Raw genomic sequence first — 25,834 nt, 5'->3', positions numbered from 1 at the left:
GTGGGAGGAATTATGTTTGATGTGGTGGGTTGTTGGGAGGGGTGGGAGGAATTATGTTTGATGTGGTAGGAGAGGTGTTTGAAGATGTGTTGCACCTATCACATGTACATTTGCTGTGGTATTGTTGTCTATTTGAGTGTAGTGCATGTGAGGTGGATCCATTGTTTGCAAGAGTTACACTGGACAGATCCATATGTTCGTCTCTGTTTCTGTTTGTGAGATTAAGATGCATGAGGTAAGCAAGTGTGTTGTGTTGTGAAGACTGCATTTTAGTGGGGGAAGAGTGGATTATTTGTTAGTTGAAATTGAAGTAGAGAAGGGTGATAATCACAATATGGTCTGGCTTGGTAAAATGTAAAGAATTAGGTAAACTATATTGATCCATTAATTGTGATAAATGCAGATAAAACAAAAGTGATGATATCTAAGATTGGTGGCGGTACTGTCAAAGACGAGGGAGAGTGGCCATGTGCAGTTTGCCACAAGGGTGTAGGAAGTAATTCCATCTTGTGCGGTGTGTGTGATAAATGGGTGCATAAGAGATGTAGTGGTATCAGAGGTAGACTGCGAGATAATGCTGATTTTATGTGTACGGCGTGTCGGGGTGAGCAGGTGGAGATTGTCAGACGTGAAAGGATTGAACTTGCTGGTGAATCTCTTGGGTGTGTGGAAGAGTTTTGTTATTTGGGAGACATGTTGTGTGCTGGAGGTGGGGCTAGAGCTAACTCTGTGGCTAGGGTGAGAAGTGGTTGGAAGAAGTTCAGGGAGCTCTTGCCTCTCCTGACATTGAGAGGACTCTCCCTGCGTTCTAAGGGGTCTTTGTGTGCAGCATGTGTTAGGAGTGTAATGCTGTATGGTAGTGAGACCTGGGCAGTGAAGGAGGAAGATATTCGCCGGCTCAGACGTACAGAAATGACAATGATTAGGTGGATGTGCAGTGCGTCCCTGCATCCAAGGACTGGAGGGGCTGGGTTTACGATGGAAGAGTTGAGAGGTAGGATGGGACTGGAATGTATTGGTGTTGTGATGAGGAGAGGTAGATTGAGATGGTTTGGATATGTGGAGAGGATGGGGGATGATAATTGGGTGAGGAAAGTCTGTCTATCTATCTATTGCCAGACGCCTCAATCCCGTTTGGGGTGGCCACAAACAAATCGCCTCCAAGTCGCCCTGTCCCCCGCCATTTCACTGCCCTGCTCCCAACTCACACCCCCCTCTCTCATATACCTCTCCACCCCATCCCTCCATCTCATCCTCGGCCTCCCCCTCCCTCCTCCCCCCCCACCTCACTCACATACACTCTCTTCGTCAGTCTTTCACCCTCCATCCTCTCCACATGGCCAAACCACCTCATTGTGTTCCTCATAACGCTTCCTATCACATCTACACCACAACGCTCCTTTATATCCTCATTCGTCAGCCTGTCTCTCCACGTGACTCCACAGGCTCCTCTTAAATAACTCATTTCCACTGCTTTCACTCTTGACTTGTGTCCTTCCAACAATGTCCAAGCTTCACTTCCGTACGTGAGGAAAGTGAGAAGTGTTAATATTGGGGGTGGGGTTATGAGGGGTAGACTGAGAAAGACATGGGACGAGGTCATTAAGTGTGACCTCAGGGTTAAGGGACTGAACAGGGAGGCTGCAATGGATCGTGCAGCATGGAGAGCCGCCATTAGGTGACCAAGGCCGACACATGCAAGCATGTTGGAGCCTTTAAAAACGAAAACGAAAACCATGTCCCCGCCCCCCCCATGTACACATCATTTTTTTTTTTTTTTTCCCCAGTAGCTATAGCTACTGTTTATAAGCCATGGTCTGGTCAGGTAGGCCATTTCTGGTGGAATTTGTTCCAGTAATCTGGTTGTTAGCTAAAATTGGTAGATTTTGTCCTGGTAATTTTGTCTGGGAAAGGCCCCAGGAATTGATGAAGTGTGTGATGAAATGCTGAGGTATGGGGGTGAGATTGTAGTGGAGTGGATATGGAAGTTGTATAGATTGGCTTGGGAAGAGAGAAGGGTTCCGGAGGACTGGAAATCGGGTATACTTGTTCCTTTATACAAAGGAAAAGTGGAGAGAGAAGTACTGTATGTGGTAACCGTAGGGGTATTTGCCCTCTTAGTGTGACTGGAAAAATATATGGTAGAATACTCATTGATAGTGTTAGGCATATAACAGAGGAGCTAGTTGGAGAAGAACAAGGGGGATTTAGGAAGGGAAAAGGGTGTGTAGATCAGATATTAGTTCTAAGATATTTAGTGGAGAAGTATCTAGAGAAGGGAAAGAAAGTGTGTGCTGCCTTCATGGACTTTGAGAAAGCTTTTGACAGAATAGATAGACAAGGTATGTGGAAGGTATGAAGAATATATGGAGTGGAGGGGAAATTGATGAGTGCTGTGAAGAGTATGTACGAAGGAGCTAGGGCTATGGTACAAGTGGATAGTGGGCTGAGTGAGTTCTTTGATCTCAGTGTGGTACTGAAACAGGGTTGTGTGACGTCTTCATGGCTGTTTAATATATACATGGACTGGGTTGTAAAGGAGGTGCAAGATAGGGCAGTGGATGTGGGTGTGGCTCTGATGAATGAGGGTGAGATTTGGAAGATTCCAGTGTTGTTGTTTGCTGATGATACAATATTGTTCAATGAAGATGAATGGGAGTTGCAAGGTTTAGTGAATGAATTTGGGACAGTGTGTAGGAAGAGGAATCTGAAAGTTAATGTAAACAAGAGTAAAGTTATGGTGTTTGAGAGGATGAAGGGCAGAATGCAGTGAGGTTGGATGGTGAGGATATGGAGAATATGAGTGCATTCATGTACTTGGGTAGTATGATGAGTAAGGATGGAACTTTGGGGGATGAAGTGTTTGAAAGAGTACAGCAGAGAAGGAAGGTTGTTGGTTCAGTGAAAGCAGTGATGAGAAATAGGGAGGTGAGTATGGAAGTTAAGAAGTCACTGCATGATAGTATTGTGATCCCTACCCTGACGTATGGAAGTGAGGCATGGACCTTGCAAGAGGGGAACAAGTCAAGAATGGGTGCAGTGGAAATGAGTTACTTGTGAGGAGCATGTGGAGTAACAAGGAAGGACAGGTTGACGAATGAAGAAGTGAAAGAACGTTGTGGGGTAGATGTGGATGTGGTTGAAAAGATTAGGAGACATACACTGAGGTGGTTTGGACATGTGGAGAGAATGGAGAATGATAGACTGACTAAGAGGGTGTATGTAATTGAGGTGGAGGGTGGGAGAGGGAGGGGAAGACCAAGGATGAGGTGGAGGGATGGAGTTGAGAGGTATATGAGAGAGGGGGAGTGAGTTGGGGGGAGGGTAGTCAAATGGTGGGTGACAGAGTGACTTGGAGGCATTTTGTCTGTGGCCACCCTTTGCAGGATTAGAGTGTCGGGCCATAGATAGATAGACAGAATTTTGTCTGATCCAGGCTGAAAATGTACTGTATGTGAAGAATCTTAATTGGTATAATTAGGCCTGAGTGGCCATAAAATGACTTAAACTGACTTGACTGGGCAGAAATAGCTGTTGTTGTTGGTGATGTATTTGCTTATTTCGTATGTCTCGCTGAGCAGACTTGTCAGGTACAGGTATGCAACTGCTTCTTTGGTGCTGTCTTACTAGTACAGTACAGTATTGTACATTATAATACCATGCAGGGAACCAGCACACTCTTGTAGCAGACAGTTTCTCATCAGGGTCAAACCAGAGTCCGTCCCCACACAGGTATGGAGAAGTATAAGGAGGTTTGGCTTCTGGGTTAGCACTGCAACTGCTTTTCTCCATCCAGGGTACACAGCAGCACCTTGTGTAGGTTCTTTGTTAATGTCAGGAATTGCTGAAAAGAGTCAGAAAGGACCCAAATGGCTTAAATGGTTCAAAAATTGACCAAAACAGACATTAACTGAACTTAATGACTGAGTTCTTCAAACATCACTGGACTGGAAGGAAATAACCTGAATGGACTTTAATTGGCTTGAGTGGAGTCCATTGGACCTGAGTGGATTTGAATAGACCAGAATTGATCTGACTGGCCCATAATTTACAGAAAAGTGCCTGAGTTGCTTTGGCTGGATGTAAATGTGTAAACATGGCAGAAGTTACCTAACACAGTGGACCTGACGTGGCTGGAATTGACCAGTGGACTTAATTTTTCTATTTATTTCACACAAAAACAGTAGACCATTTTGACTATTCTTCTGGTGGTTATGCTGGCATAAGCACAAGTATTGATATGCTGTATTGATCATGATGTGGGTAACCTGGTACAAGATCCATCATCAAACTTGAGGAATTTGTCCTTTTATGTGAAAGAATAATCTGTTGTATTCTGAAATACAGTATTTAATCAGGATTTTTGAGAAGGCTTGTTTGAGGGGTCTTTTTTTTTATGATTATGAGGTATGAGACACCTTTACTGGGATTAGGGTACATAATGGCTGCTAAGAGACTAAAGGGACAGGAGACTGCTAGTACCGCAGTTATGTTGGTTTGCTTTGCATTGTTTCATTTGAAGGCTCCAGCATGCTTGCATGCATTGGCCTTGGTCATCTAATGGTGGCACTTCATGCTGCTTAATCCCTAGCAGCCCCTCGATTCCATAGTTAGAAAAAATATAGGTGAAGACGGACCACAACCCCCGTCTGGCCATTCCCCGAGCCCAGATGGGAGGATGCTGACAGGGCCTGCCCCACGCTTCCCCTAATGTCTGCCAACAGGTAGTAGGGGTAATGTTTGCCAGCTGCATGCCTATGCTGGCACCAGCCCCTTTGTCATAGTAGAGTACAGTGTTTGGTGCGTGAAGTGTATGTAACATAGTGTACACTGCCATAGACAGATAGAGAAATGTGGTTTGGAGAGTATGCTGGCCTACTATCGCTGTTAGTGACACTGAAAAATATCAGCAAAGGGGGATGGTCAGGAGCTACACCTGAGGGTTAGTGAAGTGGAAGCTCCAGCTTTCCCATTTTCCTGAAGAGTACAGCTCTGACTGGGCGGAGCTACAGCTGATTCTCTTGTAACTTATTGTTATCATCAGCTAAGAGGCGAGCCATGACTTTTGCAGAGGGAGTGCCTAGCATGCGGTCCATATCAAAGACTCTGTCACCGGCTATTTGAAAAGTGGTGTAGTCGAGGGTGTAAAGGACTTCATAGCCCAGACGCTGGAGAAGACGCTGAGAGGGCACTGCTGTAGCTTGTGCTGTAGCCAGTTGGCATCCGAGTGCTACCCCCCGACGTTCACTCTCCTGGAGAAAGAGAATTCAGATATTTCTGGTTAAATTATCAGATGTGTTCAATAACAAAGCAAAACAGTCATTTTAAGAAACACCAATTACAATAGCCAGGGATTATTTTGTGGGTCTCTCTCTCTCTCTCTCTCTCTCTCTCTCTCTCTCTCTCCCTGTGTGTGTGTGTGTGTGTGTGTGTGTGTGTGTGTGTGTGAGGGAGAGAGCACAAGCAAAAATGTATAATTGTAGTGTAGAGGATGTGAGCATAGCTTGTACCTTTGTTTTCGTATTGAATTTTAAATACAATCAATTTTTGAACACAGAAATGTTCTAGATTAAGTCTTGACTCAGATAATTGAAAACATGCAGTACTGATTCCATGCAGTTTCAGTGGGAACTTGGTTGGTACTGAAGTGAACATCACTATGACATAAAGTGAAACACATCATTCAGCATCATGCCAGTATCACAGTGACTATTTCATCATTACCTGGACTAGTTTCCTGCCGATGCCACGACCACCGTATTTTTCAGGGACAGTGAGCATTGCCAACTCGAGGATGCGATCCACTTGCTTATAACGGGCAAAGAAGTCCACAGCAGCTTCTAATACAGACAGCACTGTGTGCAGAGTCTTTACCTGTCCGGAGAATATGTTATTATAGGAAGAGATAGCTAAGAGAGAAAATGGGATTATGTAACCAGCATATATACACAGCATTTATGTAATGAATATATGATGTAAAGATTTGTAGATGTAAGTGAGTATGCTGCCTTGTAAGAAAGTGTGTCTGGGAAGCAAATTTTTTGAGTCAAGTGATCTCTCCTTGAAAGTTCGTAGAGAAAGAAACCGCCAAGGATACTAAGAGATGACAAGGATTGACTTTGCACTGTTGAAAATTAGGGGGCATTCATGTAGGTTTGGTGTATTGCAAGGTCAAGGAATTGACTTTTTGATGCATTAGGTATAAATGAATTTCCTTAACTCCATCTAGAGCTAATAGATAAGTGGGAATCCATGTATGCCATTTCATGACTTGATTGTTGAATTGCAGCACCTGCCGTTATGGATACTGAAAATTGGGTGGAATAAGGAAGGGTGTAGTTATCAGCATGTGATTGGATAAGACTAGATGTGTGGCTCAGAATTTGTCGATGAATAGGAAAAAGAGAATTGGTGCAAGGACAGAACTCTAAGGAATGCCACTGTTCATGGCTTTTGAAGTAAAACAGTGGACATCTACAGTAGCAGCAGCAGAGCAACCAGGGAGCTTATAAGGAAGACATAAATAGAAGGATGGAACATGTAAGTGAGCAGTTTGGAAATTAATTATTTTTGCCAGACTCTGTTAGAAGCAATTGAGATGCAAAGTGCAGTGCCAGGGGTTTCACGAGTGTCCCAGAAATCAGGATGATTGAGAATCATAAAAGACTGAGATCACCAGTGGAGCATCCCTGATGAAACCTAGGTTGTTGAAGGTTATGAGATGAAAGATGTTTCAGAGTCTTGCTATTGAGAACTGTATTTACCGAAATATTTTAGAAATGCGGGCAATTAAAACAACTGGGCAAGAATTAGAGGGTTGAGAAAATTTATCTGAAGGGGCTGAACAAGAGCAAACTTTCAGCAATGTGGAAAGGTACAAGTTGACACAAAGATGAAAGTATTTTTGTAGAAAGCGTCAGCACAGAAGCACAGTACTTGAAAACATCAAGAGCAACCCTATCAAAACTTTACACTTGCTAATATTGGAGCCAGTGAAGGCACAAATGCATTTGAGGAAATGGTAATTATAGGGATAAGGAGGTCATGGGGGGGGGGGAGATGGAGAAGCAGCATGAGATTGTTGATGATAGTGTTAGAGGCAGAGAAAAGAACCAGGAGTCCACTTTCATCACAGAAGGGAACAGTAATAGAGTTGCCAAAGTGGAAGAGAAGGAAATGAACTTGTCAGAGATGTTTTTAGCAAGATAACAGAAGGAATGGGAGGTGTTTTGAGTTAGTAAACTCACTGCACTTAGAATGTATCTTTTTCTCGCTCTTTCAAGATGAAGAACAGACTTGGAACAGTTCTGGGCAAAGCATATATTGCATGTGACTCAAATTGAAAATCCACTGTTTGCTGTGGACAGCTTTAGAACAAGTTTGATTGAACAAGATTTGGGAAGGCATGAAGTAGTGTGCTGAGATTAAGTTTGTTCATACTGTGATGTGAAAATTGGTAGCTTTGATGTACATAAGGAGATGACTGCCTGCTCTGTTTGTAGCACCTCTTTGGTTTGATTCATCAATGCCTGATCATTTATGTTGGTCAGATTCCATTTTTGGATAGTGGCAGGGATGGTGCCAATAAGGTATCTCTGTCTGTTAGTCAGTCCATCTTGCATACCTTGGTCTTTGGACTCATCAGTGCCTGTTGGTATGTGTTGGACTGATCCCGTGTTAGTATAGTTGCAAGGATGGTGCCAGCCAGGTGACCATTTGTGGGGTCCCGTGCCACCACCGATACACCACTGCGAACCCACTCACGCACTGACCCATGGATCCACTCCTTGTTGTCCTCGTATGTCATGTGCAGCCCAGTGCTCTGTGGACCACAGCAGGATTAACCATTTCAGTACAGTGAAAATACCTAAAAATCCAAAGGACCCCTGGGCTGAAGGGGTTAGTCAGATGCTGTTTGTAGAGATAGAAGAAAGGAAGGAAATTGCCTGTGGTGCAGTGTTTTAAAAGGGTAGAATATAGTACAGTAGATGGTTATATTTTTTATATTCTTATTGCAGATATTAGTGTTTTTTATAAGTGGTAAAATGAAGTTGACATTTTTGGAATTTATCGTGCAGGTCTGAGCATTTTTTATAGGTGGCATATTTGTAACTGTGGTGTAAATTCCATTCCTTAGGCTGACATTAGGTATTAATCTCTTCAGTATGATGTAGCTTTTGAATATATAATATTGCCAGATTTAGAACATTTTATATAGAGTTTTGGAAGATCTCTTGTTATGAAGGGATTGGAAACGGATATGGTAAACCTTTTAAGTATGATTGTGTGTTTTTCCATTGAATCATTATGCATTCAGATGATTTTATTCTGTTAAGGAAATTTTATATTGATCAGTTTAATAATCAGGAATGAAGCATGGGTGGAAAGTTCTTCTTTTGTTGCCTGCATAAATTACTTTCTAAATTCCACTCATTAATAAGAAGCAGGTTTGTTATGTGGTGACTTAACCCCTATGTGCCGGTTGACGTGTATAGCCTTCATGATTTTGGGCACGGAGCAACGCTGGTTGACGTGTATAGCCACAAATGTCTTCCCCCTACCCATTGAACTTTAACTTATCCTTACTCATCAACGGGACCATCTGGAGACATGAGGATACTTTCATTTGAAAAAGGAAGAGTTGGTGAGTCTTATGTATCTTTAATTTTTTTCTCTAGCTGTTATAGTTTGACAGATATTATAGAATTTGAAGTAAGGGTATTTTTTTTTCCAAAATCACGGAGAGCCTCCGTAGGGAGGAGCGTACAACATCGGAAAACCCCCGGCACGTAGGAGTTAAGAAACAATATCTTGGATGAACAGTATACCGACCACAGGTTCTCTCGGGTAGAAGTGCTGAGCCATGAAGGCAACCACTTCCTCCACATTATCTTCCGTGAGGTTTGAGTATTCCAGGCTGTCTGCTGACTCGCACATCTGTGAGGGGGAAATAAAGTTAGGAATACCAAGAGGAATTAATTAGTGAGGGTATAGATAAACATTGTTGTCTCTTATCAACCTTATCGATTCTTTCACTGCTATGATTACCTTATTATGTATTTTTAGTCTAGCCTTCCCACCCTCTTTTTTTTTTTTTTTTTTTTTTATTAACGGTCTGTTTTAGTGAAGGGCAAAGGCAGTGGAATGGGCGGGGTTTCTTGAGGACAATAGAGAATTAATAGGAAGGAGGCAAGGAAAGGAAAGGGAGAATGGAATTTTGTGTCCCCCCTCCCTGTGGCGGGGGGGACACAATCTGGCCGCACTATGGGGTGGTACTACTACTCTGCGGCCAGGTTGTGTCAGGAAGAATACTGCCACCGTATTCCCTGCGTGTCGTAAAAGGCGACTAAAAGGGGCGGGGTGAGGGGACTAGGGACCCCCTCCTCTGTTTTTCAGTTCCTAAAAAGAGACAGGCCAGAGAAAGAGATGGGGGATGGAGTTATCCCCGTACCCTGAAGATTGGGTCTATGAATGTGCGTGGATGTAGTACAATTGAGGCTAAAAGGAAGGAGATTGGAAGAATGTTTGTGAGAAGAAAGTTGGATGTGTTAGCTTTGAGTGAAACGAAGATGAAAGGGAAGGGTGAGTCTATGTTTGGAAGTGTGAATGGAAGATTGTCAGGTGTTGATAGAGGAAGGGCAAGAGAAGGTGTGGCCTTGTTAGTGAGTCCGGAAGTACAGCAGTGTGTGATTGAATGGAAGGTGGTGTCATCGAGACTGATGTGGGTGAAAGTGAAATTTGAACGTGAGTTGTAGGTGTTTGTGAGTGCATATGGGCCTGGTAGTGAAAGGGATGAAGAAGAGAGGGAGTCTTTCTGGAATGATGTTGATGAGTGTCTGCAGAGTTTTGGAGCGAATGTGAATGTGGTAATGATGGCAGATCTGAATGCTAGAGTAGGAAATGTAGCAGTTGAAGGTGTAGTTGGTATGCATGGTGTGCCTGGAAGAAATGAAAATGGGGAACGAATGATAGCGATGTGTGTTGAGCGAGAGATGGTGATTGGAAATACGCTGCTGAGAAGAAAGATATTTATAAGTATATATACATGGGTGAGACAGGAGGGTGGAAGGGTTGTTGGTAGAGCCTTGATGGACTATGTGGTTGTGTCTAGGAATGTAATAGGAAGATTGTTGGATGTGAGAGTTCTGAGAGGGGAGGGTGGAGGTATGTCTGACCACTACCTGGTGGAGGAAAAGTTAAGAGTAGGTAAGAGATGGGTGAGAGCTAGGAGGGTTAGGTGTGGCAGGGAGGTTTTGAAAGTGAGTGAGCTGGATAACAGAGAGAAAAAGATAGAGTAACCGGAGAAATTGAAAGATGAGTGGAACGCAGTGAAAGATCAGGAAAATGGCAGTGTGGAGGAGGAATGGCAGTTGTTTAAGAGTGCTGTGGTGGGGCACAGAAGAGGTGTGTGGTGTGAGACGTGTGGGTGGTGGTGTAAGAAAAGGAAGTGAATGGTGGTGCGAGGAAGTAAGTATGGCTGTGGCTGAGAAGAGACGTGCATATGAAGTGTGGCTGCTGAGGAAGGATGAGATGTCATATGAAAGGTATAAGGAAAAGAGGAATAAGGCGAGAAGGGCTGTGCGTGATGCTAAAGTGGCAGCAGATGAGAGGTGGGGTAGGCGGCTTACAGAGAATTTTCAACAGAATAAGAAAATGTTTTGGAAGGAGGTGAAAAGGGTGCGAAAGGGAGAGTCTGGGAAGGAAGAACGAGTAAAAGCAGAGGATGGAAGGATGTTAATTGAGATGGATGCAGTAAGGAAGAGATGGGCAGAGTATTTTGAAAGATTGTTAAATGTAGAGGAGGAAAGGGTGGCTGACATTGTGGCAGATGGAAGGATGCAAGGAATAAATGTGTTGGGAGAGTTGAATGATTCTGTGATCACGAAGGAGGAAGTGGAGAAGGCAGTAAAGGAGATGAAAACAAGGAAAGCTGCAGGTATGGATGGGTGTGCTGTGGAATGCCTGAAAGGTGGTGGAGTGACCATTGTTGACTGGTTAGTAAGATTGTTGAATGTGTGCTTTGTGAAAGGTATTGTGCCAGTTGACTGGGCAAGTGCTTGTGTGGTCCCGTTGTATAAAGGCAAGGGTGATAAGTATGAATGTACTAGCTTTAGGGGTATAAGTCTGTTGAGTGTTGTAGGTAAGGTTTATGGTAGAGTGTTAATTATGAGAGTTAGAGAGGGTACAGAGGGAGTGATTGGTGAAGAGCAGTGTGGCTTTAGGAGAGGGAGAGGATGCGTGGATCAGGTGTTTGCTGTGAGACAAGTGTGTGAAAAGTATTTAGCGAAAGGCAAGGATGTGTTTTGGGCATTCATGGATTTAGAGAAAGTGTATGATAGAATTGATAGGGAGGCTTTGTGGACTGTTTTAAGATTGTATGGACTTGATGGTAGGTTACTAAAAGGGGTGAAAAGTTTTTATGTAAATAGTAGAGCGTGTGTAAGAGTGGGAAATGCTGTGAGTGATTGGTTTCCTGTGAGAGTGGGGCTGCGACAGGGATGTGTGATGTCGCCTTGGTTGTTTAATAATTACATGGATGGTGTTGTAGGGGAGGTGAATGCAAGAGTTTTAGGTGGAGGTCTGAGTCTGGTGGGTGTTGATGGTGGAGAGTGGAATCTGAAGCAGCTGCTGTTTGCAGATGATACTGCACTGGTGGCTGATTCAGAGGAGAGATTGAGACAGTTGGTAGAGGAGTTTGGAAGGGTGTGTGAAAGGAGGAAATTGAAAGTAAATGAGAATAAGAGTAAAGTGATGAAGTGTACGAGGTTGGTAGATGGTAGGGGGATGAATATAGCTTTGAATGGTGAGTTGCTTGAGGAGGTAGAGTGTTTAAAATATTTAGGGTCGCATGTTGCTGTGGATGGAAGAATAGATGCAGAAGTGAAGTTTAGAATGAATGAAGTAGGAAAGGTGCTGGGAGGAATGAAAAAAGTGTTTAGTTGTCGTTCGCTTAGAATGGATGTAAAGAGAAGGTTGTATGAGGGTGTTGTGGTACTGACTGCGTTATATGGGGCTGAACCATGGAATATGGGTGTAGCAGAGAGGAAAAGTTTGAATGTAATGGAGATGAGGTGTCTGAGGAGTATGTGTGGAGTGAAGCGTATGGATCGAGTGCGAAATGATGAAGTGCGAAGGAGGACTGGAGTTGTTCGGGAGATGGCTGGTAGAGTTGAGCAGAGGGTGTTGCGATGGTTTGGGCATATGGAGAGAATGGATAATGAGCGATTGGTGAAAAAGATATCTAGATCTGATGTGAGAGGTGCAAGGCTGAGAGGAAGACCACGAATAGGATGGATGGACAGTGTGAAGAGAGCTCTGGATGCGAGAGGGATGTCTGTTGAGCAAGGAAGAGTGGCTGTGCGTGACAGAAATAAATGGAGAGAAATTGTGAATGAATAAGTGATGACGCAGCCCTGAGGGGATATTCTCCCTCATTTGGTTTGATCAGCTAGTCAGGTCAGGTGCGGGTAAGGGGATGGGTCTATTATGATGTGGCAGGGGTAAACCAGCTCTGCTTTCGGGCCCTGCTGCGGATGTCACTGATTGCATTGCGCAGTTGACCCTTGTGCGGTGTGGTGTGGTGAGGATCTGTCCGTTCTCCCCTTGGGGCTAAGATGCGAATGAATGTGTTTGAATGGATGAGTAAATGGGGAGTGTGTCATCCTGTCTCGGCTACCTCCCTTTCCTTTGGGGAAGCAGCCTAGGTATATAGATAGGAAGGGAGAGGAGAGAAAACGAAGAGGAGAATAGAAGAATATAAGAGGGATGAGGAAGGGACTGGAGAGAAAAGGAAGAAGAGAATAGAAGGATGTAAGAGGGATGAGGGAGGGAGATGAGAGAAAAGGAAAGGGAGAATAGAATTAGAAGGATGCGAGGAATCTATCTGTCTATCTATTGCCAGATGCCTTAATCCCATAAGGGGTAGTCATAAACAAATCGCCTTCATGTCGCCCTGTCCCCTGCCATTTCACTGCCCAGTTCCCAGCTCACATCCCCCTCTCTCATATACCTCTCCACTCCATGCCTCCATCTCATCCTTGGCCTCCCCTTCCCTCTCCCCCCCTCCACCTCACTCACATACACTCTCCTCGTCAGTCTCTTGCTCTCCATCCTCTCCACATGTCCAAACCACCTCAGTGTGTTTCTCCTAACGTTTCCTATCACATCCACATCCACACCACAACGCTTCTTCACTTCCTCATTTGTCAGTCTGTCTCTCCATGTGACTCCACATGCTCCTCTCAAATAACTCATTTCTCATGTGAGGGATGAGGGAGAGAAAAGGAAAGTGAGAACAGAATTTGAAGGAAGAGGGAGGGAGAGGAGAGAAAAGGAAAGGGAGAACAGAATTAGTTGTAAGAGGGATGAGGGAGGGAGCGGAGTGCAGAGAAAGGGGGAGAAACGAATGGTGTGAGAGGGATGAGGAAGAGAGAGGAGGGAAAAGGAAGGGGAGAATAAAAGGATGTGAGAGGGATGAGGGAGGGAGAGGAGAGAAAAGGAAGGGGAACATAGAAGGATGTGAGAGGGATGAGGGAGGGAAAGGAGAGAGAGAAGAAGATGGTGAGCAGAATAGAGAAAGTAAGGGTGACAGGAAGGAGTGGAAACGAAAGAAAGGCGAGGAAATGAAGACGAGGGTGGGTATGGGGATACATGGGAAGAGGGAGGTGAAGGAGGAAGGGGACGGAGGGAGGGAGGAGGAAAAGGGAAGAGTCTTTGTCCTGAACGATAAGCTCATTTGTAGGAACAAGGGCAGGTCGACCAGAAGTTCCTCTCTCTCTCTCTCTCTCTCTCTCTCTCATTTCCTTTTTATATCGTGTTTCGTTATGGTTAGTATTATGTCATCCCCCGACTCACATTTTATATTTCCATAATACTTCTTTCTTTTATCACATAATTATTGCCTTCATTTCTCGTTGTCATAGTTTCCTCCTCTTTTTTTTTTTTTTTTTTCGATTCTCACTTTTTTGTGCTCGTCTTTGTTTATCCCATTGTTTCCTCTCCCTCTGCTCTGTCCTCTCCTTCTGTGTATTCTTATATGTTCCCTCTTTTCTCCTTATCCTCTTCTCTGGCTTTGTGGTGTGTGTGAACTAAGGCTATCTTGGCACCATTTATATACCATCCGGCCACCGCAAGCCCTGTCCCCTGTCCCGCTCCCCGACCTTCACCTATGCACTGCCCTTTCCGAAAATATATATATTTCATCCAAGGTCCTTTCTTGATTGATGAGGCATATAAGTAACTTTCGTATGTAAATAAATATTACGAGTGCTCATACATTTTGTCATCGACGCCATGTTTCTTTTGTGGGTCCTTTAATGTTTTGTAACGTTCCAAATAAGGAAAGAGTAAGTCAGTATTAAATTCTAGGTCCTTTCTTGATTAGGGAGCCCTACAAGCAACTTTCTCTTGTAATTAAACACTGAAATCGAATGCACAGTCTTAATCTGGTTGTCGCCATGTTTTCTCCACAAATTTGATTTTTATATTTATTTTCTTTTTGGTGGTAGGTGGTGGCAACCATAACTCACTCACTGGATGCAGTGCTGCCTACTTCTTTCACCATAATTTTTCATATTCTGTGTGTGCCCTCCTGTCTTCCTATGTCTCCAATCATTCCTCTCACATTTTATTACTCTTTTTTTTCCTTTTCAGGTTGCTTTACATTGAATGACAGACCTAATGATTTCTTTCAAGTTAGGAAAGCATATACAACGCTGGGTGGTAACCATATAACGAACCCATACGTGTTCCTTACGTGTCAACATATGGTTTGGCAGAGGGTTAGTATCCGTCCCCGTAAAACAATCGAAAGTCAAGCGGCCACCTCATACGGGATTATGGCGTCGGCTATAGACAGATATATATAAATAGAACGAGTGAAAGAAAAACGACGAATTAAAAAGAATTGAGGCATTGGTACACAAAAGGGAACTTGAGGAACAAAAGAAAATCGAGAAAAGTGGGGGGGGGGGAATGGAAAGAAAAACGAAATTATAAATGTAAGAGTAACATGAAAACTATGAGTAAATGAAAAAAATATGGCGTTTCATTTTTTTCGGTTTCCTGTCGTGTTTCATGTTTCAACCCTCCTTCCCAACATTTTAAAATCCGTGTTTCTTTAGTTTTAGTTTTCACCTGTTTCCATTCGTGTTTCCTACATGTTTAACCCCCCCCCCCTTCCCAGCATTTTTTAGTGTCTCACTTTATCCTGTTCTGTTCGTGTTTTGTACATGTTTCAGTCCTCTCCCAACCTGTTCATTTTCTTCATTCTTTTTTTTTTTTTTTTTTTTTTTTTCATTTTCCACTCATGTTTCGTACGTTTCAACGTCCTCTTAACCTGTTTGATTCAGTACTTAGTTTTCTCATGCGTCCTTTCGTGTTTAATACCTTTTTCAACCTTTTTCTCCTTTTTGCATTCGGGGGGGCGCGGTAGCACAGTGGTAGCGCGCCGGACTCGTAATCGGGGGATTGCGAGTTCGAGCCTCGCCCGGGCTGCCGTGCCGGGAGTGGTAGCTCGCTCCTGTAACCCTAGCGGGGCTATATAGTCCAATACAGGGTTTAGCTCGGGGGAACTCCATTTCTCCCATTTTTCTCCTTTTTGCATTCGTGTGTCATACCTTTTTCAGCCCTTTTCTCCTTTTTGCATTCGTGTTTCATACGTTTCGGCTTTTTTTTTTTTTTTTTTTTTTTTTTTTTTTTTTTTTTTATCCTCTCCTCCCTACATGTCTGCAGTTTTATTCTCGATCCGCTAATATCCCTCTGACTTCCTTTGATGTTTTATGCAGTTTAGTAACGTTGATCCTTGACATCAGGGCCGGTTTGCAGATTTCCTCTCACTTTGTAATTACGCGCGAAGATTGTTTTTCCCACCATGTACATTTTTCCAATTTTTCTTTTTTTCTTTCTCCTTTCTTTTCTACCTTTTTTTTTTTTTACTCTAACATCCAAACCTGACCATACCTAATAATAACCTAACTAACAAACTAACCTGATACTAAGGCAACAAGCCAAACCAATCGTAGACAAAGAAAAGATTTTAAAAATGATTCTGTGAACGGATACCGGCTTTCGGATTAACGTCAATATTCAGGGGCACACCCAGGAATATTTTTCGGGGGGGGGGGAGGCAGATTGCCAGAACTTATAATCATGATTTTTTAAAGTGACTGTATTTCGTTTCGGGGGGGGGGGCATGATCCCCTTGGCCGTGTCAATATTTATGATGACGTCTTTTATTCGTTGTACAGACAAAGGCCCTTTTTTCACGGTAGAGGAAGCTTCCTAACACCTCATTCCATTCGACTTATTTTGCTTATTAAACCATGTTGTCCTCTCGTGTTATCTGAATGATTCGAATGTCACGCAGCACCTCTTCCTGACCGATTTACTCTGCTTTTTACTCCATGTTGTCCTCTTTTGTGTTATCCGAATAATTCTAATATCACCAAACACCTCTTGTTAACCGATTTACTGTGCTTTTTACACCATGCTGTCCTCTTCTGTGTTATATAAATAATTCTAATATCGTCAAACTCCTCTTATTAACCGATTTACTTTGCTTATTACACTATGCTGTCCTCCTCTGTGTTATCAGAATAATTCTAGTATCACTAAACGCCTCTTGTTAACCGATTTACTTTGCTTATTACACCATGCTGTCCTCTTCGGTGTTATTTAAGCCATTCTTATATGACCAAACTCTTCATAGTTAATTTACCAAATTATTTTAACCAGCCATCTTGAAAAATAAATTACTAAGGAAGAGGTGTTAGGGAGCCCCCGTAACCAACGAGAATACCGACCAAAGACACAAGTGACGAATAATTAGCGGGAAAATGAAGCCATCTGAAACACGCACTGCTTAAGTAGGGTTGTGTGTTGTATTTCGCCAGTTTTCAATTTTCTTCAGACGAAATGATGTCTGTATTGAAGGGAAATCCATCATTTTTTTTTTTTTTTTTTTTTTTTTAACAATGACTTTTTTTTGTCATTACTGCTAAGCGATTCATTTAGCTTAAAAACATTCTGAAGGGGTTGGAACATATATATTTGACACACACACACACACACGAGCAGCCGGAGAGAGCGGGCGTCCCAGCCATCGCTCCTAACCTTAAGTAGTTTCAGGAATTTTGTCTGTCCTGTCTCCTAAGATCTTGCCTTAAATTTACAATAATGAAAGTTAATAGACTACCAGTAATGTAAAGATTTATTGGCTATATTATACATGAATGTTTGTAGTTTTTTCGGTAACAGCTGTTTTGGTACTTTACATTAAACATGGCCGAAAATATAAACAATGAGGGACTGGAATTTCAAGGATTTGATGCTAATACCAATGTTATGGACCTGGTTAAAACATTAATTATGAGGATTAGTGAACTCGAAAAGAAAGTAGAGAATCTAGTGATAAAAGATGTGTCTGAAAATACGGAAACCACCATACAGAGTCTGATCCAGTCCAGTGAAACAGCCAATGAAGAAATTAGGAATTTGAAGCGGGAAAATGTTGAACTGAGGAGGAAACTAGAAGAGAGTACTAATAAAACGGAGAAGGTGAGTAATGTATTAGAAGAACATAAGGCAAAGTGGGCACGCGTAGAAGAAGAACAGAAAGAAGTGGTCAGCTTAAGAGAGATCATCCAGGAAGAAAGGGAAATGAACAAGAAAGAAATGGAAGAAAATGTAGTGAAAATACTGAAGAAAAAAGAGAAAACAGTGAGAGAAACTGTAGAAAGGAACAGATGTGTGGTAGTATTTGGAAACAGGGAAGAGGAAGAAAAGGTTAGGTTCGTAAGACGAGAGAGAGACACGAACATGGTGAGAGGAATATTAGGCAAGATTGACCCCGAAGGAGACAAGTGGGTAAAAGAAATTGAGGAAGTAAGGAGGATAGGGCCTTACAAGAAAGGGGAAACAAGACCAATGAGAGTCAAGTTTACATCAGAAAGTGTAATAAATGAGATACTTAAAGTGACCTGGAAATTAAGCAAAGAGGCGGGGATGGAAAATATTATAATAAGAAAAGATCTGAATGAAGAAGAAAGAGAAGTTTTAAAATCATTAAAGGAAGAAGTAAAGGAAAAAAATGATAAGAGGACAGAGGAAGAATGTAATACTTTTTTTTGGAGAGTATTTGATATGAAAGTAAGGAAATGGTATTTAAGGAAATAGAAGTGAAGGAAACTAGGGGGGATGGTTGTGAAAGATCAGAAGTTGAGGAAGTGGTACGGACAGAGAGTAGGAGAGAAGAGGGTATTAATAATGTCAAAAATAATTTGAAGGTGATATATACTAAAGTTGATGGTTTCATATCGACAAGGATCGAAATTAATGATTTCTTGAGAGAACATGAACCTGATGTCATGTGCTTTGTAGAGACCAAATTAAGAGAAGATATTGATGTTCATTTGGGAGATGGTAAATACAAACTGTGGAGAAAAGACAGAAAAGATAAAAAGGGAGGAGGAGTGATGATAGCAGTGAAGAACAACATAAATGTAGAAACTGTGGAAATGGGAGAAGGCAGGGCTGAAGTGATATATATGAAATTAGAAACTGGAGAGAATGTTAAGAGAGAGATGGCCGTAGTGTATGTTCCCCCAAAGACGAGAGCATGGAAGGATGACGAATACCATGAGATGTTGTCAGATATGGCTAGCTACTTGCAAAAAATAATTGAGAAAAGCAATAATATAATTTTGGTGGGTGACTTTAATTGTAAAAAGGTGAACTGGGAGGAATGGTACTCGGGAGGCGGCGAGGATTCGTGGAGCACTATGTTATTAAATATAATAATGAATAATGTGATGACGCAATGGGTCAAAGAAGAGACACGGTTTCGAGGTGAGGACACACCAGCAAGGTTAGATTTACTGTTCACCAAAGAACCCGATGTAATAGAATCATTGGAATATCTCCGTCCTTTGGGAAAAAGTGATCACGTGGTCATTGAGTTCCAGATGTTAATAGGAAACGTCGAGCCAAGAGACGAGCTTCATAGGCAGGGAAGATACAACTTTGGGAAAGCAAATTTTACAGGATTGAGAAACTTTTTTGAAAATGCGGATTGGAGAAAATTCAGAGAAACAAGAGAGATACAGAGGAAGTGGGATATCTTTCTAGACCTCTATAATTTGGGAGTGGAAAAATTTGTACCAAGAGTAAGAGGGAAAGAAAACAGGAAAAAGGAGTGGTTTAATAGAAGGTGTATGATAGCAAAAAAAGAGAGAGATAAGGCGTGGAACAATTGGAGAAAGAGAGGTAACGACAGAACAAAGGAAGAATATAAAAGAACAAGAAATGAATACACAAGAATACGTAGAGAAGAAGAAAGGAATTTTGAAAAAGGTATAATTGACAAATGCAAGGATGAACCCAAACTGTTTTATAGATTTGTTAATGGCAAACTGAAACAAAAGGAAGGAATGACCGAACTGAAAGTAGAAGGATGTTTTATAGATTTGTTAATGGCAAACTGAAACAAAAGGAAGGAATCACCGAACTGAAAGTAGAAGGAGAGGTCTTTAAGGATGCGGCAATGCAAGCAGAAATAATGAACAAACGTTTCCAGTCAGTTTTCACTAAAGAAAAGGAGCTTGTGGAAGAGGAGGGAGTGATTAGAAATGTTCCGGTGATGAAAGATATAAAAGTGGAGGTACAGGAAGTGTATAAATTACTGGAAACTCAGGATGTAAGGAAAGCCCCAGGACCTGATGGAATTTCTAATTGGGTAGTGAAGGAATGCAGAGAACAACTGGCGGATAAAATTCACAGCTTAATTGTATGCTCACTGGAAGAGGGGAAAGTGCCAAAAGAATGGAAGAGGGCAAATGTGGTACCAATTTACAAGGGAGGAAACAGGGAAGAACCCCTGAATTATAGACCAGTGTCTCTAACCAGCATGGTCGCAAAATTGTGTGAGAGAATCCTGAAAGACAGATGGATAAAATGTCTGGAAGAGATGAATATTTTGGCTGAATGTCAGTTTGGATTCAGAAGTGGAAGGTCATGTGTTTCAAACTTGTTGAGCTTTTACTCAAGAGCGATTGATGTTGTACAGGAGAGAGATGGTTGGGTGGATTGTGTGTACTTAGACTTAGAGAAGGCCTTTGACAAGGTATCTCATAAGAGACTAATGTGGAAACTAGAATATATAGGAGGACTAAAGGGGAAACTTCTGGAATGGATGAGAGACCTTTTGAGAGACAGACAAATGAGGACAGTAATAAAGGAAAAGATGTCTGGATGGAGGGAAGTAACAAGTGGAGTCCCTCAAGGCTCAGTGTTGGCGCCAGTAATGTTCTTGATTTACGTAAATGATATGGTAGACGGAGTGAACAGTTATGCAAGTCTGTTTGCTGATGATGTAAAGATCTTGAGGAAGATAGAGGTTGAGGAGGATTGTAAAATACTGCAGGAGGATTTGGATAGGATACACAATTGGAGCCGGACGTGGGAAATGAAATTTAATGTAAAGAAATGTAAAATATTGGAAATGGGTAAAAGTACCAGGAGACCATCACTGAATTATTTTTTGGGTAATGAATCAATCACAAAAAGGAGAGAAGAGAAAGATTTGGGAATGCTGGTCCAAGATAGTTTGTCACCAGAAAAGCACATTAACAAGATAGTTGGAGAGACTTATAAACTCTTGACTAACATAAGAGTAGCATTTCATTATATGGATGAGGAAATGATGAAAAAATTGATAGTGGCCATGATCCTCCCCAGGTTAGAATATGCAGCGGTAGTGTGGTCCCCACACAAAAAGAAAGATATAAACAAGATTGAGAGAATACAAAGAACAGCAGCCAAGATGGTCTCCAGTCTGACAGACCTGTCATACAGAGAGAGGCTGGAAAAACTGGATTTGCCTTCGTTAGAGGAAAGGAGAAAGAGGGGAGACATGATTGCGGTGTTCAGGACCATGGTGGGAGTAGATAAAATTGACAAAGAAGATCTGTTTGTATGGGATAAGAGAGCAACAAGAGGACATGGAATGAAATTGAAAAAGTCAAGCTGCTTGAAGGATATCAAGAAATATAGCTTTCCTTACAGAAGTATAGACTTATGGAATAGCCTGGACAAAGAGATCGTCCAGTCTAAAAACTTAAACGAGTTTAAAGTTAAATTCGACTTATTGAGAAACAGCGACGGAAACCCACGAGCATAGTACATTCCGTGTATATCACAATTAGGTATATTAGGTAAATACTTAAATATTTGGAACGACTTAGACAAAGAGGTGGTGCATGAGAAAAACATTCATGTGTGTAAAGGTAGACTTGATAAATGTGGATATGGAGACAGGACAACACGAGCATTGCTCAATTCCTGTATACTACAAATAGGTAAATACAAATAGGTAAATACACACACACACCTTCCACGTCCAGAGTTGACTGCACAGTACCACCTCTCAGAAGATGCATAAGAGTTTATTCCATCATCATTATTACTATTATTATTATTAGTGTTGTTCGTTGGTGATTTGATTAAACATTTAATTCTGAATAAATCCATCGAATATTACTGTTGATTAGAAGGAATCATTATTATTATTATTATTATTATTATTATTATTATTAGCTGCCGTAGTAATGTTCATTGTTGAGTTGGGTAAACATGCTTGAATTCTGTATAAATCCATTGTATGTAACAGTTGATTAATGGAAATTTTCACTGTGATTCATTTGGTCTCAACCCACACACAAAGGAGGAAAAAGGCTGTCGGGTACACCACAACACTTCCCTTCATATTACACGTTCGGAACATTTATTTTTTTATTTATATATTGTGTCGTCCGGCTTGCGTCCGTGATTCAATTCATCCATCGTTTGTAAAAATTCGTACTCATCTGCAAGGCTAAAAAAATAAAATAAAATAAAATAACTTTTTAGGACGCCTGAGACGCTTGAAGAGATTGTTTTGCTTCTGCCTGGTTCACTCAGTTGAAGGAAGCACCCCAATCCAGTGTTAAGCCTCTTGCAATTTGAGAGAAGCACCCCTGATCCAGTGTTAAAGCCTCCTGATATTTGAAGGAAACACCCATAACCCAGTGTTAAAACCTCGTGATATTTAGGAAGCACCCTGATGGCGTTAAATCTCTTGGTATTTGAAGGAAGCACCCCTGATCCAGTGTTAAAGCCTCCTGATATTTGAAGGAAACACCCATAACCCAGTGTTAAAACCTCGTGATGTTTAGGAAGTACCCTGATGGCGTTAAATCTCTTGGTATTTGAAGGAAGCACCCCTAGTAGTGTTAAAACCTCTTGTAAGTTGAAGGAGACACCCCTAACCCATCGTTAAAACCTGTGATAGGAAGCGTAGCGAAGGTTAATCTTTAGTTGGATGTAGGTTCACGCCATATTTACCAGTCATTATTGGGGGAGCGCGGTAGCCTGGTGGTAGGGTGTCGGGCTCGTAATCGTGAGGTTGCGAGTTCGCGCCCCGGCCGATGGCTGATGTACTGGGAGGGGTAGCGCTCTCCCGTAAACCTGGCAGGGCTTTATGGTCTGATAAGGTCTAGCTCGGGGATTAATCCCTTTAAAGAATAATAAATAAAAACCGGTCATTATATCCCGTTCAGGTTAGGTACCCAGGAAGTGACCTAAGTTACAGTATAAACGAGCTAACCTGTTACATGAGATGTGAGGATAGTGCACCACACATGACACAGGATGTTGCATCATCAACTACATCCCGTCTTGCCGTCACCAGCTGCAGCTCGGAAATTCGGGATAAAACCAGTTATGACTTTGCTAGTTTTTTATAAGGTCCTTCGCTGAATGTGAATAGGGAAAAATTCCAACTGTTGAAATATATATTTAGCAGTTTGAAAATATTATTGTGAGCTTCAGAGCTTGGTACCTAGACTGATAATATCAGTGACACTGTGATGGTGATGATAAGTGATAAAATTAGCATGTATGAAATATTGTATTAGCGTCTATATATTTTGACTCATTTTGTTAGTTATGAACATTTAATTAATGCCGTTCGTATATAATTAAAAGTAAGTAATTATGATTGCATTTGATTTATTGTGCGATGAAAGAAATTATTTAATGACTTTTTCCTTCTCTCTCATGTTCTTTACCACCCATTCCTCCTGTCTGTGTATTTCGTAGTCTCTTGTTTTTTTCCTCGACTGTGTTGTGATTATTTCGTGTAATTTCAATTTGTATTTTCCCCTTACAGGCTAAGATACGAGTAAATGTGTGAGTGTGTCGTCCAGTCTCGGCTACATCCCCTAGGGAATGAATAAGCCTAGGTGTATAGATAGATAGTTTTCTCGTTTCCAGTGCCATATGTCCATTTATTTTTCCATTCTGTTTTTCTCTCCTAACTCCTTCCACATTTCTCCCTCATTCTTTTGTTTCCTCCAGTCTCATCCTATCACGTACCCACTTCCTTTTGCTTTTTATCTCTTTCCTTCCTCCCTTCCCTCCCTCCCTCCCTCCCTCCCTTCTTTCCCTACCCTTCCTCCTTCCTCGTCTCTCATCCCACATCTCTAATTTCGTCTCTTTTCAACTCGGAACTCCATTTCCGCCCTTAATCCTTCCTGAACCCGTGTAAGACGTGTGAAATCTGGCAAATGATGTCCGGAGAATTACACACACACACACACACACACACACACACACACACACACACACACACACACACACACACACACACACACACACACACTCTCTCTCTCTCTCTCTCTCTCTCTCTCTCTCAGCTGTATTAAGGTAAACTAATCAATTCGTTAGACAGAATACTAATTGAGGTGATTGGAAACTAATTAAAAAGGTTGATTACCACAATTAGCTGTATATATGGTACGAAAATGTTTGTGGCTTTACATGAGAGAGAGAGAGAGAGAGAGAGAGAGAGAGAGAGAGATCGGTATTAAGAAAAATATTTGAATTATGGGATACGAAGTGGAGTATGTGTGTGTGTGTGTGTGTGTGTGTGTGTGTGTGTGAAAGAGAGAGAGAGAGAGAGAGAGAGATCGGTATTAAGGAAAAATTTGAATGACTGTGATGTGGAGCATGTGCTGGCCAGTAATGAATGACGTGGGAATGAGTAGCCGCGTTTCATTCCACTAATTCAAGCCAGTTATTTAATTAGAGAGCTTTGGAAGGAGGGAGGCAGGGAGGGAGGAGAGGAATGGACAGGGAGAATAGAGGGAGGGAAGGCAAGGTGGACGGGGGGAGGCGTGTGTGAGTGAGGGGACTGAGGAAGGAGGGAGAGTAAGAAGATAATAGAAGGAGGGATGGGAGGGAGAGCAAGAGAACGGTGTTGGGAGGGAAAACGAGAGGAAAGTAAGAGGTGCGAAAGGAGAGAAAATAGAGGAGACTAAGGAAAAAATGGGCAACGAAAAAGTGTTAACATCTTGAAAGGGAGAAAGAGTTAGGGAAGGGTACAAGGAGAGAAAGAAAGTGAGGGGAGGAAGATAAGAGAGGAGAGAGAATAGAGGAAGCAGTAAGAATATAAAGAATGATGTGAGGCAGATATTATTAAGCGAGAATAACGTACGCTTATAGAAACTGCAGTTAAATAAGGAGAAGGAATAAGAAAAAGGGTGTGGAATGGTAAGGAATGAAAGGAAAAGATGATAGAGAAGGGAAAGTGACGTGAAGAGTTTGACTACAGGTTATATGTAAGTGATAATGTGTTTTGAAAGTAGAAAGGGGACGATAGAACGTGCCGAATGGGAAGGAATGAGATTGGAGGAGAGATGATAGAGAGGAAGTGGGTAAAAATGTGTGTGACCGCAGAATATACGATTCTGGAGTAAATACGGTTAAATGAGGAAACGGGAACAAGAAAAAGAGAGCGGGATGGCAAGGAATGAAATCGCAGGAGGGATGATAAAGGAGAGGAAGTGAGGTGAAGAGAGTTTGACCGCAGCTCAGGCGTCCCTCCCCCTGTGGTCTCAATAGCAGCAATTCCTGGGGCTTTGGGGGAGAGGAAAGACGCGCGCCAATTTCCAATAATCGCCATTCCTGCAGGATACTTGACGCTCTTGGCATCCCTCCTCCCACCAGGCGTGCCAACATAACCTCGTATTCTGACCGTCGCACCACCGCCTAAAACCAGTCTGTGTTGCCCGTCTTTTGTCCCATTTTGCGTCGCTTTATCTCTATCTGGGAGGAATTAACGGGGGACTTGGTGGCTTCCGGGTCGCTTTATTGTGGATGTTTGGCATTCGTGGGAACATTAAGCGCAGGAAATGAAGTGTGGATGAGTCTCCCAGTGGCCTTGGTCGGCGGGGTTTCTGGGGAGCATTCCTCAGATATTGTAAATTCTTGCTTCCCTCCTTCCCCTCTCTCCACTGTCCATCCCTCTCCCTCTCCTCCTCCTTACCTCCCTATCCCATCCCTCCTCCTCACCCCATCCCATCTCTTCCCTTCTCCTCGTCCCCCTCCCATCCTTTCCTTTTCATTCTTTCTTATCCCTTTCCTCCTCCTCCTCATTCCTCTCCCTTCCCTTCTCTATCCTCCTCCCATCCCTTCCCTCCTCATCGCCTTCCCATCCCTTTCCTCCTTATCATCCCCCTCCCATCCCTTCCCTCATTCTCCTCATCCCCTTCTCATCCTTTCTCTCTCATCCCCTTCCCATTCCTTCCCCCCTCTTCATCGCGCTCCCATCCCTTCCGTCCTTCTCATCCCCCTTTCATCCCTTCCCTGCTCCCTCTCTCCCTTCCTTATTCCCTTCCCATCCCATCCCTCCTCCTCATCCCGTCCTTTCTTCTCTTTTCTTTCACTTTGATCACTTCTTTCTTTCCTTCTGTCTTTCACCGCGTCCCGCCAGTTCTCGTTCATGCTTAGGGAGTTTTTG

At 42.4% G+C, this 25,834-nt stretch overlaps 1 protein-coding gene and 1 pseudogene across 1 annotated transcript; one reads left to right on the top strand and one right to left on the bottom strand.

Annotated features, from left to right (window-relative positions):
• The window catches only part of LOC145400297 (lambda-crystallin homolog), a 138,450-nt pseudogene that overhangs the window by 42,494 nt on the left and 70,122 nt on the right, over positions 1-25,834 (top strand).
• On the bottom strand, positions 5,007-8,946 carry LOC145400275 (arylalkylamine N-acetyltransferase-like 2). The gene is made up of 4 exons (XM_080272833.1): positions 8,833-8,946; positions 7,625-7,822; positions 5,725-5,874; positions 5,007-5,252 (listed from the first exon to the last, which is right to left on the bottom strand). The coding sequence occupies exons 1-4, from the start codon at positions 8,935-8,937 to the stop codon at positions 5,007-5,009; spliced, it is 699 nt and encodes a 232-aa protein (XP_080128959.1). The 5' UTR covers positions 8,938-8,946.

Source organism: Coenobita brevimanus, chromosome 51, assembly GCF_032717465.1.
Source record: "Coenobita brevimanus isolate Jiangsu-jjx chromosome 51, ASM3271746v2, whole genome shotgun sequence".
Lineage (NCBI taxonomy): Eukaryota > Metazoa > Arthropoda > Malacostraca > Decapoda > Coenobitidae > Coenobita > Coenobita brevimanus.
Note: the sequence above shows the minus strand (reverse complement) of the source record. Positions and strands in the feature narration are given on the sequence as shown.

Coding starts and splice junctions, on each gene's coding strand:
- LOC145400275 (XM_080272833.1), bottom strand. CDS start 8,937: ATGTGCGAGTCAGCAGACAGCCTGGAATACTCAAACCTCACGGAAGAT. Junction 5,875..7,624: donor TGATGAGTCCAAAGACCAAG/GTATGCAAGATG, acceptor TTCTCCGGACAG/GTAAAGACTCTGCACACAGT. Junction 5,253..5,724: donor TCGGCAGGAAACTAGTCCAG/GTAATGATGAAA, acceptor CTCTTTCTCCAG/GAGAGTGAACGTCGGGGGGT.